General features: G+C 41.3%; 1 protein-coding gene across 11 annotated transcripts in view; it reads left to right on the forward strand.

Annotated features, from left to right (window-relative positions):
- The window catches only part of STARD13 (StAR related lipid transfer domain containing 13), a 328,586-nt gene that overhangs the window by 204,366 nt on the left and 106,282 nt on the right, over positions 1-17,938 (forward strand). The window contains exon 1 of one of the 11 annotated variants that reach the window (XM_074815863.1): positions 1,277-1,477. The exons of the other annotated variants lie outside the window; for them this stretch is intronic. Coding sequence (XP_074671964.1) covers positions 1,309-1,477 — 169 coding nt within the window. The 5' untranslated portion in view covers positions 1,277-1,308. Of the gene's footprint in view, positions 1-1,276; positions 1,478-17,938 lie in introns of those variants that run through there. 11 annotated transcript variants of the gene reach the window in all.

Below are 17,938 nucleotides of genomic sequence, written 5' to 3' on the forward strand. Positions count from 1 at the left end.
AGCGCTGTCGGCTCCCCATCACCGAGCTTGACACTGGCCTTATGGGAAGAGGCATGAACCTGGGAGGTGGGCATGGTTCCTGAGCTGTGCAGAATCCGTGCTGGCCGCCACCCCACTGCCTCACATCTGCCTTCCCCTGCCCTGCTGTCTGCACATGGGTTTTGGCAGGAGCCTGTTCAGCCGGGTGGGTGGAAGAGCCTTCTGAGTTGCTGTCATTTCTAGTTTTGTGACAGTATGAAGTTGATCTCCAGGGCTGTGAAATTGCTTCCTGTGGGCTGGTGGTGCTCATATCACAAACTGTCTTGATCACAAAACTCCCTGACAGGAGCTTTGCTCCCTTAGAAATCAGCTCATGTTAGGGGTGTATTAAACCAAAATATTGGCATTTTAAAATGTAGTGGAAAATTATTTGATAGGCTTACTAGGAGGGCATTTTCAATAAGTTTTTACTCAGATTTGCTCCCTGCTTGCTGATAAAAATGGCAATGTTCTGCTTCCATTTGATTAACTAAAGAAATGGCATGTTTTGCAAACTCAGTGGTTGATACGTAAGACTGAATGAAAACAGATGCCCCTCTGTTAAAAAAAGCAAAAGAAGTTATGGTGGGGAACCTGAAGAACAGAGAATCTCTCCATCCCCTTCCCCTCTTCCAGGCTGTGCCCAGTTCTGGGTAACACTAATGTTAGGGACTCTTGGGTTTCGGTCATTTCTGAGTGCTTCCTGCTAGGCATTGTTGATTCGTTTTTTCATCCCAAGGGCTTCATTTGTTCCAGCGCTCGTTGTACCGTGCGGTTTTGGGGATTCAGACAGCCCTTCCGTAAACGGACTTTTTCTTGGCAAACAGGGGTATGATTTTTAGAAAACTAGCACAGGCATCTTCTCCAGAGATGAGTCGACAGCTGGGTAGCGTGGAGCAGAGGAAGAAAAGGTTTTCTGCAGCCCTGCATACTCTAAGCCAGGCATACCTAAGCGTCAACTATTTCCTCTTTGCTTTCAGAAGCGGCCCGATGCAGCCCCTCGGTGCTGGGTGAGCTCCGGCCGGCCGGGGGGCAGCGGGGGCTGGGGCAGGCTGGCTGTCCCGCTCCGGCAGGCTGCACTTCCACAGCCTGGACTCGGAGCGATTGGCCCGTGCGGATCATGTGGGAGAAGCAGGAATCCTGAGTTGTAGCTTTTGGCACTCCTTTTTCTTTTAAAGCGCTTGCTCTTTTCAGCTCCCTAGGGCTTGTTGCCTCCCTCCTTTCATTACCCTGATTATAATCTGGAGTAGCCACAGCGGAGACGGACGGAGTGATTTTAAAGGAGCAGAGATGTTTAAGCAGGTGCCCAGGACTTCAGGCACCGGCTGTTACTACCTAAACTCGGTGTCACCTGAGGGCCAGGAGATGTACTTGCGATATGATCAAACCGCCAGGCGCCCTCCCTACAGGATGAGCAGGATTCTCGCCCGTCACCAGCTACTGACGAAGATTCAGCAAGGTGAGTTACTGGCAGAAGCCCTCCCTAGCCTGGCGTTGTCGCAGGGTCTGCAGGTCCCCTCTTCCGTGGGAGAACAGATTTTAATGCCTCATATTTCAGGCTCTTTTCCTGTCTCTATTCTGAACTAATCTGGATAGAGTCAGAGTTTGAAATAGTCATTCATACTTTTCTGTTTCTACACATGCACACATACACCAAGAACCAAGAGACGAACACTGGTGCATGTTTAGCTATTTAACTAAATTATCTTTTAATGATAAACTATGCAGTGGCTTAGGTGCTGAAGTTCATTTTTCTGACTGGCAGAGCAGTTAGTTACTGCCAACATTACATCTGCTCTGATTGCTACAGGTAAAACCTGCCTATGGTAAAGCACAGAGAGAGAATGGATGATCATCCAGTTAAAAAAAAAGCAGAAGCCCAGAGCAGCTCGAAGAAGGCAGCTGGGATAACATCCTTTGGAAACAAGCATGTGTAACTGTCAGAGAATTAGAAAACTTGTCACATGTCCTTAAAAATAATTGCTGACTTGGCTTTCTGCAGCTGCTTATGCAGTTATCTAGGCACTCATTACAGCTGTATTGATTTTGTTTTCTGAATATATATCTATGGCACTAAAGCTAAATGCGGATTGGCCTCAGAAGAAATCCTTTGGCCTGTGAGTGCAATTTAAAATCATCTTCAGAACCGTTAATGCAAAGATAAAAAAGTAAAAGCCAACTGTACAGATTTTTCCAGATTAAAAAGCCCATCCATACATAGTTTTGTATTGATCATAGTTTTGTGTAGCATCCTGTTTCCAAGAATACCAATTTCCAAAGTGGATGTGGTCCTACATGCAGAAAAAGAGAAAGAGTATGTCATGTATTTGCCATAAAAAAACATTAAATCCTGAAGATGACAGTCACTTTCTTGACAGCTTGCAAAAAGATGTTTGATTCTGCTAACTATGGGCAGGCATAGAGTTAACAATGTTTACTGTCATATCTGGCAAATATCACAGAAACTGGTGTGAGCTTCTGATCAGCAGCGGTTAAATGGAGTGGCTAATTCTGTATTGCTTTCCAGTAAGATTCTTTATATCCATGACTGTCAAACTCTGGCAGAAGTGCAGGGATATAGTGATGAAACTTTTATTGTGTTTATAAAGAAAACAATGCATAGTTCTTTGGCCAGCTTTGAAAAGAAATGAAAAAAAAAAATAGTTTCTGTGGCAATTAGGAAAAAGCAGTTGTTTGCAAGGTCTCAGGAACTGGTCATGTTTGAAGGATACTGGTCCTCACTACAGCTCCAATTTCAGGAAGGATATTATGTCATTCTGTACCCAGTGTACAGCCTGGATTGAATGGAAAGAAAGAGTAATTTATTTCTCTCCATGTTTATTTGAAAATGTTTTGGGTGCAGTGTTAGTACCAACTTAATTTTCAAGCAACAGCTGCAGATGTGATGGATTAACACACCTTCTCTACCTGTCATGGTGCAGCTCTTGTAACCCGTAACCCATCAGCTGTCTGGGACAGCCAGGGCTGCCAAAGCCACCCAGCAGTGCCAAGGCTTTTGAGAGGCTGCCTGGTGGGACAGGGAGGAGTTTCCGAGTTGTACCTTTTCCTCCTGCAGCTTGTTGCCTGGATGATCAGTCTGTGGTGCATGAGCTCTGCTCCTCTGCCACAGCTTTCAACTTGTCCTGCATAGAGCTGTGGGAAATGATATTTGTATGGCGCGGTGATGATGTGATACATGTTACAGTTCAGTATATGAAATACTTGTGTATTTCAGATCACTAAGAATACCTTGTTGCTTCACTTTTATTGATGGAGAACTGGGACCAGAGTCCACTGTTGGTTAAGTGTCAGTTCATTAGCAATAATGAAATTACATTTGCAAATAGACACTGATGTCTCTGTATGAGCCCATATATAGGAATACCCACATCTACTGCAAAACCATAGGCAAGGTACACATTTTTTCTGCAGTGCCCCAAGCAATGACTAATAATTTTAATACAAATAGCTGGGTTAGCAATACCAAAAAAGCTAAATCTAGCTAGTATAACTCAATCTGAAACCTCCAGTTTACACTGGGGATGAAAACCCTAGACCCATAAGTCTTTCACCAGGTTTTGCTGGGTCAGCATGTCACCCTCCGTTCTTGCCTTGTTCAGACTGTAAGCAGTGTGAGGGTACTGCAGTCAGTCCCAGTCCCAGTTCCAGTCCTAGTCCCAGAGTGTACTGGAAGATTCTGGTAATATGGATGGAGGTATCAGCTTGTCCCTTTAGAGGTTAGTGAGTTTTACACCATTAGCAGGTGGGATTCGTTACTAATGGAGTGCCACAGAGCAACTTATTGAGGGTGTATTGAAAAGTAAATCAGGGGATGCAGGATGACAACCAAAACTTGCTTTCAGTCACCCAGTTGAGTAAAGCATGTAAATCATTGTTTAATCTCCTTGAATTTGTATGTCCTTGAATCATATGTTTTAAGGCCATTAAGACAATGTATTTGAAACCTGCTAGCCCAATTTTGGTGTTAGTACCTCCCCAGTCTAATAATTTGAATTATGGCATATGTTTAGAAAAACATCCAGCCTGCATTTTAATATTGCTGGAACAGTGAATCCTGCCTGGTTAATTGCTTTGCTGAAAACAGATCTGCCACATGTTTAAGTGCTAAGCTGCCTTAGGGCTTGTTCAAATACCTGCTCTCTACTTCTTGCGCAGATATTTTTCAGCTGCTGGTTTTCAGACTGGAGTAGGAAACACTGGATATTTTTCCTTAGTGATTCACAAAATCACAATGTATCCAATTTACAGTGTATAAAGGAGTCAAAGCTTCCATTCCAGGATAGGAACCTAGTTCACTAGTTCAGTGTAATACAAAGTGTTGCATACACTGCTATCTTTTCAGTCATTAGCTGAATGTGCTATTCTAAATGATGCTAAATTACTTTATCATATTTTGTAATACAGCTTTTCTTCCTTCTTTAAAAACATGTTTGCTGAAGAAGCTTTCCTTTGTATTTTCCTTTGGTGTAGTTAAAAATAAACTAAATGAATCATTAGAAGAATTATGCTATTTAATCATTTCTAAAAAGAAAACCACCACAAGGGAAATGAAAGGAACTAGACTGTTATTTTAATCAGATCATACTTTGAAAGTCCTAAATATTTGGTTTATGTACACCACCGACTCCTTGAGGCAGAATTATGTGGTGGCCTGTGGATGTGAGTAGTAATTATCTGTCTGATATTAAATAGGTATTTTCAAAATGTGATCTTTTGATGATTCCCTTTCCCCCATAAGCCCGTTAGTTTCCACGCTGAAGGGGACACATGCCTCAGCATAAAGGAACAGGGTGTAGCATGCTTGGTCTGAGGTATTTATTCAAACTGTGTATGCAGTAACTGTATGAGAATTCATTAATGATTACTCATGTTTGCTTTAAATAAATAAGGTGGTGACTTTCAAGAATTTATAATACATGAGTCATAAAGTTGTTATTTCTTTCACAGTACATGGCTAAATTCAGTGCAGAACAGAAAATATAAAAAGTAGCTGTAGGTAAAAAGTAATGAGGAATTAAGGCCATACTCTGAAAATCTTAAATTGAAATCATTGACTGTGCAGCACAAGTAGAGTGTAGGTCAAGGTGAATGAAGCCACATCTGCCCCAGCACAGCTAGGTATCACTGGTAAAGAAATGTCCCCATTCTTCTACAGTAGAATTTGATTCTTAGACTGCACTTTCGGTAAGAAAATAATATGAAGAAACAAAATAAGACAAATTCCTATTCTCGGTGAGTAAATTCCTGCCCACAGTGAGTAACACTCTGTGATTTGTCTCAGTTTATGTCCACAGGCAAGAGCAGTTGAAGAGAATTGTTCAATGGAGCAATCTCAAAGCAGACTTTAATTTTTCAAGGCTAACTCTCCATTCAACACAGAGCAGATGTTTTATGTAGTTACATTTGTGTCACCTGCGTTTGGTTTGAATGTGCGTTAGAGGAACAAACAAATGCACTTTTCTGTCTATAGTCTTACCTTTGGAGCTAGTTCAACATGTTCAATTCTTCTCTTTTCTAAACATGAGTACAATTTGTGGAAAGTGTTAGAGAGATGGCAGTGCTTGGCAAAAAAATGTGCATTTTAAGTGGCTAAAAACTGTTAATGTAGAAGAAGCTGTAATGTACTCCCATACTCAAAAGGAAAACTTGGAAGTCATGTAAGTGAAAACGTTGCAGTCATAGTCTACATTTAAAAAGCCCAGATCACATCCTGGATATGCACACAGGTACGGAATACCTGTCCATCCCTGGAGATGGGAAATGGGATACAATTGTATAATTAAAGATTGTAGTTTTATTCAGATGTACAAAGAGGACAAAATACGGTTGTTCAGGCAACCTGAACTGTAGTATTGCCCATGTCCTGGATGCTGGCCACTTTACCTACACATCTTTAAACCTCATTGTCTGAACCCAGGAAAGTAAAAGATTAAACAACACGATTCAGCCTTGGTAGTAATAATACAAACACCCCCACTTAGGTCATCTCTGACCAGTGCCAGAGACCTACTGCCTCTTGAGCTTGTGGGGTACCTCGTGGCAGTAGCAGTTTGTAGTTCCTGGTCGATCCCTGCTGCCTCCACTTGCAGTGGCCCAGCGTCTGCGCTCCAGCCCAGGCACACAGGAGAGGACAGGTCTGGAGCCATGATGGCCTGGGGCACTGGGGGGAACATCCTCAGCTGCAGAGATGCCTTGCAGACCTCAGCTGCGAAGTGGTTGGTCACCCTCTCCAGCGTCAGACACATGCGGGGCAGGCATGTGCTTACAGCAGAGGGCTCTTTGGGTTGATTAAACAATATCAAGTCTTGACTAAGTCTGTGAAAGCTGCGTTTCTTACAGTATCTGAAGGTCCGTTAGAAACAGACCCTAAATCACTTGAAGTTTCTTCACTATCATCTTTCCTTTCACACACTCTCTTTCCTCAAGTCCTTAGCTCTAAACTTGGGGAAACTAGAGTTTTTCAATTAAATTGTAGGATTTCTTTAAAAATATTTTTTTTCTAAACTTGTACTCTGAAATGGTTGAAGTGTATGAACCTTTCACACAAAAAATGTGAACATCCCTGAGGGGTATTTATAAACTCAAAGTGCCCTGAGGTGTGTTTATAAAAATAAATAAAATTAAATAGTAGTGTGAAAGATTGCAGTCCAGCTAATTAAAGGTTTTAAAAGTTGTGTTTCATAGACAACAGGACATTTGAAAGGGAGAAATCTTCACTGGAGCCACTACCCGGTAAAGAGGTTCAAAAGCTGAAATTATCAAGAAATACCTGTGTGATATGTATCAAGAAATGGCCTGTGCGGTACTGGAGATCAGACTCAGTGATGACAGTGGTTCCTTCTGGCCTTATAACTTCACAGCCACTGAGTGCCAGCGACACTTCTGCTGACACATGCAATTTGGACACCAAGAAGTAAATCTTGGCTGTTCTTTTAAGTTAGGGGACTTTTGCTCGCAATTTCACTGAAAGCAGGATTTCAGCCAAGGTGAAATCTTAACTTGAGACATTTTTGTTTTGAAATTGTTTGTGGTGAATGAACAGCTGTAGTTGTGCTACATATCTTCTGTATTGGTCATTGAGGAGATTTTTAATTTTCATATTAACCCTCTTGTATAATTAGAGCCAGTAATGTTAAAAGACATTTAAGCCAATAAATACAAGATATATGCTCAATGAATGAATAATTAGAGTAACGATAATTGTATTTTTTTTTAGTTTAAATTTAGAAGAAGTGATAAGTCATTGGGGTATATAAAATGCTACATAACAGAAGTAAAATAGAAATTACTCACAAAAATAGATTAAATAAGAGAATCTGTACACAGCACTTTTATTACTGGGAACCTCTTATGTCTGTATTTGTACATAAATCCCTGAAAATGAAGTGCAGTATTTGTACCATGATCACCATAAGTGTTAATTAAAAAAATCTGCAGTTTTAGGTTCCAGCCAGGTACTGTTTTTCTCCCTAGGCAATAGATCCTTATGGACCATTTTTTTTTCATTTTGATTCAAATGCAATCTATGAAGTCATTGATAGCATCTTAGCCATAGTCATTGTTTTTATCTTACTCATATCATACAATATTCTCAGACTTTTACTTGCGCTTAAACATTATATGAGCTTTTTCATATAGGGCATCACATATATTTAGATTAGTTCCTCAGCCTCATATGGAAGGGACTGAGAAAAGAAGTCCCTTGTAGTTAGGCTATTAGGTTATTAAAGAATCGTCTGTAGTTGAGTTTGTTACACCTTGTAATAGCCACTTTTGAGGGTAAAATGCTGAATTATATGGCCTGTGGGCTTGATCTAGTATATGCTAGTTGTGTCATTTATACTTATTTTACAGGTATTTGAATGTGGGCAAGTCAGTAAACCTGAATCTTCATGCCTTGTAAAATTCTCATGTGTTGTACTTTTTGCTTAAAAACCTGTTGAGTTTCCCCTTTCAGGGTCAGTTCAGTGGGTCAGCTGAGCTTACTAGACCAAAACATCACAACACTAATTGCACACAATATAGTGGGGGAGAGGAGAGCTTGAGCACCTTGAGCTGGACTGGTTAGAAGCTGTTGAAGAGCAGACAGCACCATCAGAGAACATGGGAGCATTATGGCTTAGCTGAAAAGAATGTGAGTGACTCAGTCTGAAAACATCTTGTGGGTTTTTGTCTCTCATCTGTTACAGGGCTAAGGAGGTTAATTCTGCCGGGAGAAGAAAATCACTCCATAGCACTTCAGACTACATGGGGTTTTGACTAACATTTACTCGCAGATGAGCAAAAGTTTCTGTTCTTGTGATACGTTAGGTGAACTCTGAGAAATAACTTAGTTTAAAATATGGGCTGTGCAGTACATCTTAAATAAATACCATCTCCCAAGCATGAAAGCTGCCTTGCTGGAACGTACCAGACGTTTTGCTTTCCACTCAAAGTCCTTTGCCAAAGAAGGACTCAGCCCTGCAACTTACTCAGATGAATCTTCCTCTGTACTAAAGGAGCAAAATAATAAATCGTAAAAATGTCAACTGGTACTGTTTTAATGATCTAGATATTGCAGGCCTTTGGCCATAGTTGTGCTCTCTTTTAATAAGATTACGGTTGGAGGAAGGTCTGTTTGTGTGAGCAAAGATTTCAGGATTTGGAAGCAAAATCTGTATATATTTATTATTGTCTCTCTCATTTAGTCCTAATGGCGTAAAGGGTATCTGACTTTTTTTCCCCTTAATGTGTCACTGGTGTCCTTCATGGTTTGTTTATTTTATTGATTGTGCCATGCTTATTTCTAATTCTCCGTCACTTGAGTGGTTTAGGAGTATGGAAAAAAAGCAGTGAGTTCAAAGTGGAATCTCTAATTTAATTCTAGCTTTTATGCCCTTTAGTCACAAACACACATCTGCCAGCATCCCCCACCTCCAAACCTGACAATTTCTGGGAGATTTCTCAGCTTCCTTCTTGAAATCACATTTGTAGGAAAATATGACACCCTCTCATTAAGGAAAGGCATTTCCTTAAAGGCTGCAGTACAGCTTTTACTGCTGAATGTGTTCAGAAGTGAGGATGATGGTACGACTTTTACTCTTAACACTTATCTAGAAGGGAGCTGCTGCTTCTGCAAACCCCCATGCTGAACCCTGTGGTTTTTCTCTAGATGTCTAACAGCTCTTTCCGCTTCCTTACTACACGCATCCTTTGGGCCACTACTTCAACATGCATTACCCACATTATCCAGAAGCTCCTGTTTACAGATGTTAGATGTTAACACATCTTGTTCCTGTGTTGGTACTAGGCTTATGGCAGTAAACTGTCCCTCTGAGTCTGAGTGGGGATGTCTGTACGGCTAAACAGAAGGGATGGGAGGTAATCTGGAGTACCCCCTGCTCTGCTGAGCCGATGACTCCCTGGCTCTGTTTTGGCCTTCTTCAGCTAGCTCAACCCAGAGTAAGTTTATGGGAGAGAGGACTAGTCTTGGGTAATGCAGACATGAGCTGAGCCATGCCACATGACAAAACAATGAGACTCGGGCTGTCTTTCATTTAGCAGTGTAAATGTAACCACTCTTGACACCACCACGGAAGATGCAAAATGACAAGAAACTTGCTTCACGGGTCTAAAGATCTAACATTAATGTTTCTGTTGTACTGACCTCAAAAAAGATAAAAATTTATTGCCATAATACAATTTTTAATGCTTGAAGTTTCTGAATGAAGTACACAAAAGTAAATGTATCCTGTCATGAACTGCCTTTCCATTACTGCGTAAGTGCATAAGTAAATTCTGTTAAAAAGCTGACTACTTAAGTTTTTTTCATTATTTCATACTGTGCAGCAGACAGTTCACATTATCTAACCACAACCCCATTCTTCTTCTTTTGAAATCAATATCCCAAAATTATGTAACATCAGAACCTGCAAAGAATACTCCAAATAATTAGATCATATTGCTTGTCCCAATAACTGCAGCATCATCAAGCATCCTTCCAAAGGACTTAAGATTTGAAAAGGGACCAAAGATGTAAGATGATTCTAGATCTGAGAAGGAAGAAGTGTCTCTGTCAACACTGGGATGTCACAAGCATAGGACTTGTGTGAGAGGCACAGTCCTTTTGCATCCTTTTAGCTTCAGGAAGCAGCAGAACAATTAGTTGTTCCTAGTCTCCAACTGGTATGGGAGTGGGAGTCTGGACAGGACAAGACTCTCAGAGCTGCACAATGTGGCTTTTTCATAATGTATTTGGCAAACTCAAATGTTCTGTGGTATGAATCTAAGTTCTGTGGCTTTAATTGCATCTGATGGTGGCAGCTGAATATCTAATCATTTTGTAACTTCAAAGATAATGGCTTTCTCTTCCTGCAAACATTTATCTGAGGGGGATAATGTAAAATCCAAAAGTTAATGCTTGGCACAGACGGTGAGGCGGTAAGTCCTTGGCCTTTAATTTTTTTCCTTTTTCTTTTCATTTTTACAGCTATATTTATATATATTTCTCAGGACTTTTAAAAACTGCCATTCTGTCAGCTTCACTTCATTAAAAGCATGGCGGTCTGCCTAGGTCTTATCCAGAGTTAAAAGGAGTTTCTTTTCTTTTAAATTCAGCAAGCGTAGGACTATATCTGTTTTAAAAGCCCTTTCCAAATTAACAGGCTGAGATATTCAGAATACTTTGTCCAAATGTTTATCATTCAAACTGCTGATTCTGCATTAAAGCCAGACACCGCTGACAAAACCCGAGCCATTGCAGCAAAAGCTGCATTTTATACCACTGCCTGAGTGATGTAGCCTGGATCAAATAATAGCAGCACTGATTCATGGCTGGGATTGTTATATCTTCATCCAGTGCTTCATGCTGAAAGCCAGAGCTGTCTTCATCCTGTCGATGGCCGTTCAGACATCATGTGGGTGGTGCTACCTAAGGAGATGTGTGGCCGCGGTTCATCTCTGAGATACTTCAGGCCATCCCTCCCCTGCAGTTTGTGGCCCTGATGTCCTTGTCAAGGGGCAGTGGGCCCTGGCGGGAGGTGATAGGGTGCCTTTGCATTTGTACATGGGGCATGAGGTTTTGTCTGTTCAGACCAAGAAGGATCTATTCACCATCAGCTTCTGAAGGAAGGAAAAAAATTTCCGGTGACATTTTAATTCTCTTTTATGCAGAGCTATTTTTAGATGGTGCTGCTGCCAGTCATGTCAAATGCTTCATGTCTTTTGAGTTTTCATTGAACTGCATAATAAGCGTTTCAGCTCCCCAGCACATAATGGCAGTATTATTTGCTGAAAGTCTTATTATTTCAAGTGGCCTCTTATCTTAAGATCAATTCATTAGTTCTGGCCTCTGAAGTTTAAGAGGAAACAATTGCAGTTGCTAAAATAAAATAAATTTTTTTTCAGTAATACTTGTTTTCTCTAATATCAGGTTCTAAAGTCTATTTTAAGACTGATGAAGCAGATGATCTATATTTCAAGGCTTCAATCTGGCTTCTGACATCCACAGCTGATGTTAAACTGGGCAAGAGAACTGGGCTATTATTGAAGGAAATGTAGTACCTTTTCTGTTATTTAGATTATCTTTTTAGTCTGAGAGCGCAAACCACTTTTTACCCCAGGTGCTCATGGAAAGCCAACAGCAATGACAGCTATGAGGAGAGGTCTCTTATGTTCCTGTTAGCCCTGTTCTACACTGATACCTCCCGTAGTCGCTAGTCTACGGGCTAGTCCTCACACACAGGGGGTGGCCTAAGGCCCAGTGTGTGTCCCAAAACCCACCCATGAAGTACTGCTGTGGCTCTGTCACTGCTGGCAGCCAAACTTGCTGGGGGATGGAACTCAGGTGCATGGACATGAGACATCAGATGGACACATGAGAGCAGAATAGGATCACGTCAGCTGATTGGACTACGGTGTAGAAGCTGAGCAGCCACAGTTTGACTGGTTTTATCTATCTATCTGTCTATCTATCTATCTAGATATTTTTTATAGCTCTTTGTATATATATTTATATAATTGTATAAGCCTAAAAATTATATTTCTGAGGGCAGTAGGCACTTTAAGTACAAAGATTTAAACAGTTCACTGTTGCTGAAAGTTTCAATGACAGAATTTTCACATCCACCCAGCGCACAGGGAGTGCTGCTCAGTACCACATCCAGCCATCCACCCTCGTCTTTCTGCAAAATATCCTGTCAGCTCTTAGAGGTGTGAAACAAATACAATTCTGTAGTCATTTATATAGAAATTAAGCTTTCAAAAAGTATAGAAATCAATAGTTTTGCCTCATGCAAGTATCATTTCACTATCCTGCTTTGCTTTGTTCTGACAGTACTCCTGTCTGCGCTTTTCTTGCACTGGGGGAGCTGGTCTCCAGAAAGCTTAGTTCATTAGCTCTCTTATAGCCTCCAATTAGGACCACTGGCCAGAGTGGCTCAAGGCATCCTCGTCTGGACTGGCTCTACAAACAGCAGCCTGCAAAACATTTGATATGGCAAAAAGACTGTATATTACTTTGTCATAGTCCTGATTTGGGTATGTTTCCTGCTTCCTTGACAATAACGGTATTTTTGACTAGTCTTGCCCTGACATCAGAGACTTTGATTGAAACCAGTTATTTTTTCATGACTAAGCACACAGAGGTTATTCAAGAATCCATTCACTTAGTTGACTTTAACTAAGTAATTATGTGTTAATCAGAAGTGACTCAGACCTTTGAAATTGCATTGTTCTAGAAAGTTGTGTTTTGAACCACTTCTGTAGAAGACTGGTTTAGAAAAATGCTTCATTGCTGTTGGGTTCTCATTGGGCATAGGGCCTAAAGTTGTTGTACAAGCAGGAAGACAGTCTTCACCAGCCACCATGTATGAAGTTATGTGAGAACTAGAGGAAGACTGTAGTCTAAAATCCTGGAAATATCCCATCCTAAGGCTTTAATGAGGACCAATATAAAACTACTGGTATTTTCATTGTAGCTCTACAGAGCCATTTACTCCCCACACTGTCAGGGCTTTATATAGCTCCACAGTGCCTGCTGACTGATTCTGAGAGCAGAAAGTTTTTCAAAACATGCTGGTCCCAATAAAGAGAGACCGTGGCTTTTACAATACAAGCTGAATACAGGTTATAAAGCATTTTTAAGGATAAGGAAACAGGTAGTTGTGTGCATGTGTTTTCTTGTTCAGCAGAACATTTCTGTTATTACAATGCCTTCTTCTCCAGAGCACCTGAAGGCGACAGTTAATTTTCTGATCTGAACTATTGCCATATAGTTTGCTTTGTAGAAAACATACGAAAAGCTGAAATCGTAGAATAATTGTCTTTAGTGAGTGTTCAGTAGAGATGGCCACAATCAATTTAAAGTGAATCAAAAATACACCACCCATGTTTTAAAAGTATTCCTTATTGACTATGTAGCAGCTGGAAAACTATAGCGAGTTTTAATTATCTTCAGAAAACAAAAAGCTCTTGCCAACACATGCTGGTTATTATCAGCAGCTGCTGTATGCTGACATACTCTTCCAGCTCATATGAGGCTCAGCTGTCTTAAACAATCATTGTAAAATGTAAAATAGATTTATAGTGATGATCATTTCTTGTTAAATACTTAACTACTGATGTAATTCGTACTGAATTTAGGTTCATGTCTTTGTTTAAGCTTTAATAAAATTGCAGAAAACCACGATTAATGTTTCATTTAAGAGGTGCAAAAAGCATGCAACAGGAATTTAAAATATTGAACTGTGGTGCTTTTTTAACAATTCATTAAAAAGAATCAAATTCCCTGTTGTCATGGTTTTAGCATTCGTATAAATGTAAAATTTGACTTTGTGCCTTTGAGTAACAATTACAACTTTATCACAATAAAAAAGATACAAATTAATTTACTGATTTAAACAGAAATCTTTATCTTTTACATGTCATCCTATCAGTAGAAGAGATCTTTATGGCAGTGGCTGTTGTCAAATCAGATGCTGCAATTTTGTTTATTGCATAATTTAGTACAGTTTGTTTTTTTAATGACATTAATATGCTCTTCAGGATCTGAGACACCAAGAAATGTATGCAACATTTATGCTTCAGTGTCCTGTAGAAAGGCACATAGGTATGACAGATTCTTTTTCAATATATCTAGAGCTTTCATCTTCTCCAAACTGGAACACTTGTGATTAATTCAATTTTCTGTTACCTTATATTCTCCATGATCTCTTTTAATTTTGCACTGACAAAGTACAGAAGGTATCAGGAAATCTCTAAAATATTTTGTTTAGTCATTGGCACCAAGGCAATTTTAGACCCTTTCTTGTTGACATGAGTGACTGACTAAGGTTTGACAATTTCTATTCTGAAGCTTAACCTGGAGGGAAGAGTGACATTCAGCAGATTGGACTCTTAACATTTTAAGGAGTTCTTCAATATGGATTAAAAACATGCATGAAACTCCACATAATTGTATTTTACTGAAAAGATTATTGACTTTTGGACTTTCACTCAATCCGTTCTTTAATCAAATTACAATCTACTGAAATACAGTTCAAACTGTAGTTTTAAGTAGGACTCAGATGCCATTCACTCCTAGAAAACAGGGGGTAAACATATAGTTACGTACTGTCTTCACATCAGCTATGTAAGGGACCTTTTTCTTTGCCCAGAGTTCAGATCATAGAATCATAGAATGATTTGGGTTGGAAGGGACCTTAAAGATCATAGTTCCAACCCCCCTGACATGGGCAGAGACACCTTCCACTAACTAGATCAGCTTGTTCAAAGCCCCATCCAACCTGGCCTTGAACACTTCCAGGGAGGGGGCATCCACAGCTTCTCTGGGCAACCTGTTCCAGTGCCTCACCACCCTCACAGTGAAGAATTTCTTCCTTACATCTAATCTAAATCTACACTCTTTCAGTTTAAAACTGTTACCCCTCATTCTGTCACTACACTCCCTGATAAAGAGTCCCTCCCCATCTTTCCCATAGGCCCCCTTTAAGTACTGGAAGGCCACCATAAGGCCTCCCCAGAGTCTTCTCTTCTCTAGGCTGAACAACCCCAGCTCTCTCAGCCTGTCCTTATAGGGGAGGTGCTTCAGCTCCCTGGTCATCTTTGTGGCCTCCTCTGGACTCGCTTCAACAGATCCATGTCCTTCTTATGCTGGGGGCCGCGGACCTGGACACAGTACTCCAGGTGGGGTCTCGTGAGAGCAGAGTAGTGGGGGAGAATCACCTTCCTCAACCTGCTGGCCACACTTCCCTTGATATGCAGCCCAGGATGCGGTTGGCTTTCTGGGCTGCTCGTGCACATTGCTGGCTCATAGTCAGTTTTCCATCCACTAATACCCTCAAGTCCTTCTCTGCAGGGCTGCTCTCAATCCACTCATTGCCCAGCCTGTATTTGTACATGGGATTGCCTCAGCCCATGTGCAAAACCTTGCACTTGGCCTTGTTGAACTTCATGAGGGTTGCACAGGCCCACCTCTCAAGCCTGTCCAGGTCCCTCTGGATGGCACGTCCCTTCCCTCCAGCGTGTTGACCACACAACACAGCTTGGTGTCATCAGCGAGATTGCTGAGGCTGCACTCAATCCCACTGTCCATGTCACCAGCAAAGGTGTTAAACAATGCTGGTCCCAACACCAACCCCTGAGGAACACCGCTCGTCACTGCTCTCCACTTGGGTCAATGAGCCATTGACCGCAACTATTTGAGCGCAGCCATCTAGCCAATTCCTTATCCACCAAGTGGTCTGTCCATCAAATCCATGTCTCTGCAATTTAGAGACAAGGATGTCGTGCAAGATAGTGTCAAACACTTTGCACAAGTCCGGGTAGATGATGTCAGTTTCTCTTCCATTATCCACCAACACTGTAGCCCCATCATAGAAGGACACCAAATTCATCAGGCACTATTTGCCCTTAGTGAAGCCATGTTGGCTGTCACCAATCACCTCCTTATTTTCCATGTGCCCTAGCATAGTTTCCAGAAGGATTTTCTCCATGATATTGCTGGGCACAGAGGTGAGACTGACTGGCCTGTAGTTCCCCAGGTCTTCTTTTCTACCATTTTTAAAAATGGGGGTTATGTTTCCCCTTTTCCAGTCAGTGGGAACTTCGCTGCACTGCCATGAATTCTCAATTATGATGGATAGTAGCTTAGCCACTTCATCCTCCAGTTCCCTCAGGACCTGCAGATGCATCTCATCAGATCCCATGGACTTGTGCACCTTCAGATCCCTGAAGAGTTCCCAGCAAAGAACACTGTGCTGGAACAAAATAGCTCTAGTTTGCAGACGAATAATGTGGAGCATCACAGTAGCATCAGCAAGTGCAAGAAATACACATGGTTGTAGTCTGGTGTTCAGAAACCATGACTGCTGGTTTGATAACAGTCTACTTCACAGAAGCTTGTTAAAACCTGCACAACTTCAATGAATAAGACCCTCCCAGGCATCAAGACCGAAGACTTCACAGAATCACAGAATAATTTAGATTGGAAGAGACACTGGGGGTTCATCAAGTCCAACCCCTGTTCAGAGCAGGGATAGCCAGATCAGGTTTTGCAGGGCCTTGTCAGGTTTAGTTCTGAGTATCTCCAAGGACTGGTATACCACAACTTCTCTGGGCAACTTGTGCTAGTATTTGACCACACTCATGGTGAATTTTCTTTTCCCTTATATCTAATTGGGTTTACAATGCTGCAACTTGTTTCCATTGCATTTCATCCTACAGCTGTGTAACTCTAAAAAGAGTGGCTCCACTTTCCTGTTAAGTAGATGAAGCCAGGAGTAAGCTCTCCTGGCCTTAGTCTTTTCTTCTTAAGGTTGAACAAACCCAGCTCTGCTAGTCTTTCCTCCTATGTCAAGTGCTTCAGCCCTGTGACCATCTTGATGACCCTCTGCAAGGCTTGCTCTAGTATACCCTTGACTTTCTTGTGCTGGGGAACCCCAAACTGAACAGAATAGTCTCACAAGTGTGGATTAAAGAGGAACAATCACTTACCTTGATCTGTTGACTACGTCCTTCCTAACATGTTAGCCCAGTATGAAGGTGGTCTCCTTGACCACAAGGGCACAGTGCCTACTCATGTTCAATTTGTTGTCCAACAGGACCCTAGAGTTCTTCTCTGCAAGGGTTGTCCCCGTCCAGTTAGCCCCAGCCTGCCTTGTTGCAGAGGGTTATTCCATCCCAGCTGCAGGACCTTACATTTACCTATTTTGAACAGTATGAAATTCCTGTCAGCCAATTTCTCCAGCCTATCAAGGTCACTTTGAAGAGCAGCCCTCCAACATATCAAACACTTCTCCACAGTTTGGTATCATCCACAAACTTGCTGGGAGTATACTTTGTTCCATCATCCAGGTAAGACTTTAAACAGTATCAGTGCAGTATGAAAGATGCTGCTAGTAACAAACCACCAGCTGGACTTTGAACTGCTGATCACAAACTGTAAGACTAGTGGTCCAACCAGTCGTCACCCACGTTATCTATTGTTCACTTACCTGGTTTGGCTATAAGGATGCTATGGAAGACCAAGTCAAAGAGAAACCTACTTGTTCTGTCTGCTTCCCTAACAACCACCAGAGAACAACCCATTGGTCATAGTGTACTTAATACTATGTCTATGAATGACCCAAGTTCAAGATCTTGCCCACATTCCTATGGCCAAAGCAATGGTAAACCTTTTGCACTTGTAACTCTTGTCCTTTTCCATTTTATATAAATTAATAACTATATGTCAGCACAGATAATTGAATCAGGACTTCCAACTTTGCTGATCTGTGCCACAAGCACTATGCTGCAAAGTCAATCTCTGTAGACCTTCCAGTTCTGTAAGGTACTCCATATTGTATCCATAATTCATTGAATGAAACTAACCTGCAGTTCCCCTGCAGTCTTTAAGTACGAAAATAGGATGAAAACAGAGAAA

The sequence above is a fragment of the Strix aluco genome, chromosome 2 (assembly GCF_031877795.1).
Source record: "Strix aluco isolate bStrAlu1 chromosome 2, bStrAlu1.hap1, whole genome shotgun sequence".
NCBI lineage: Eukaryota > Metazoa > Chordata > Aves > Strigiformes > Strigidae > Strix > Strix aluco.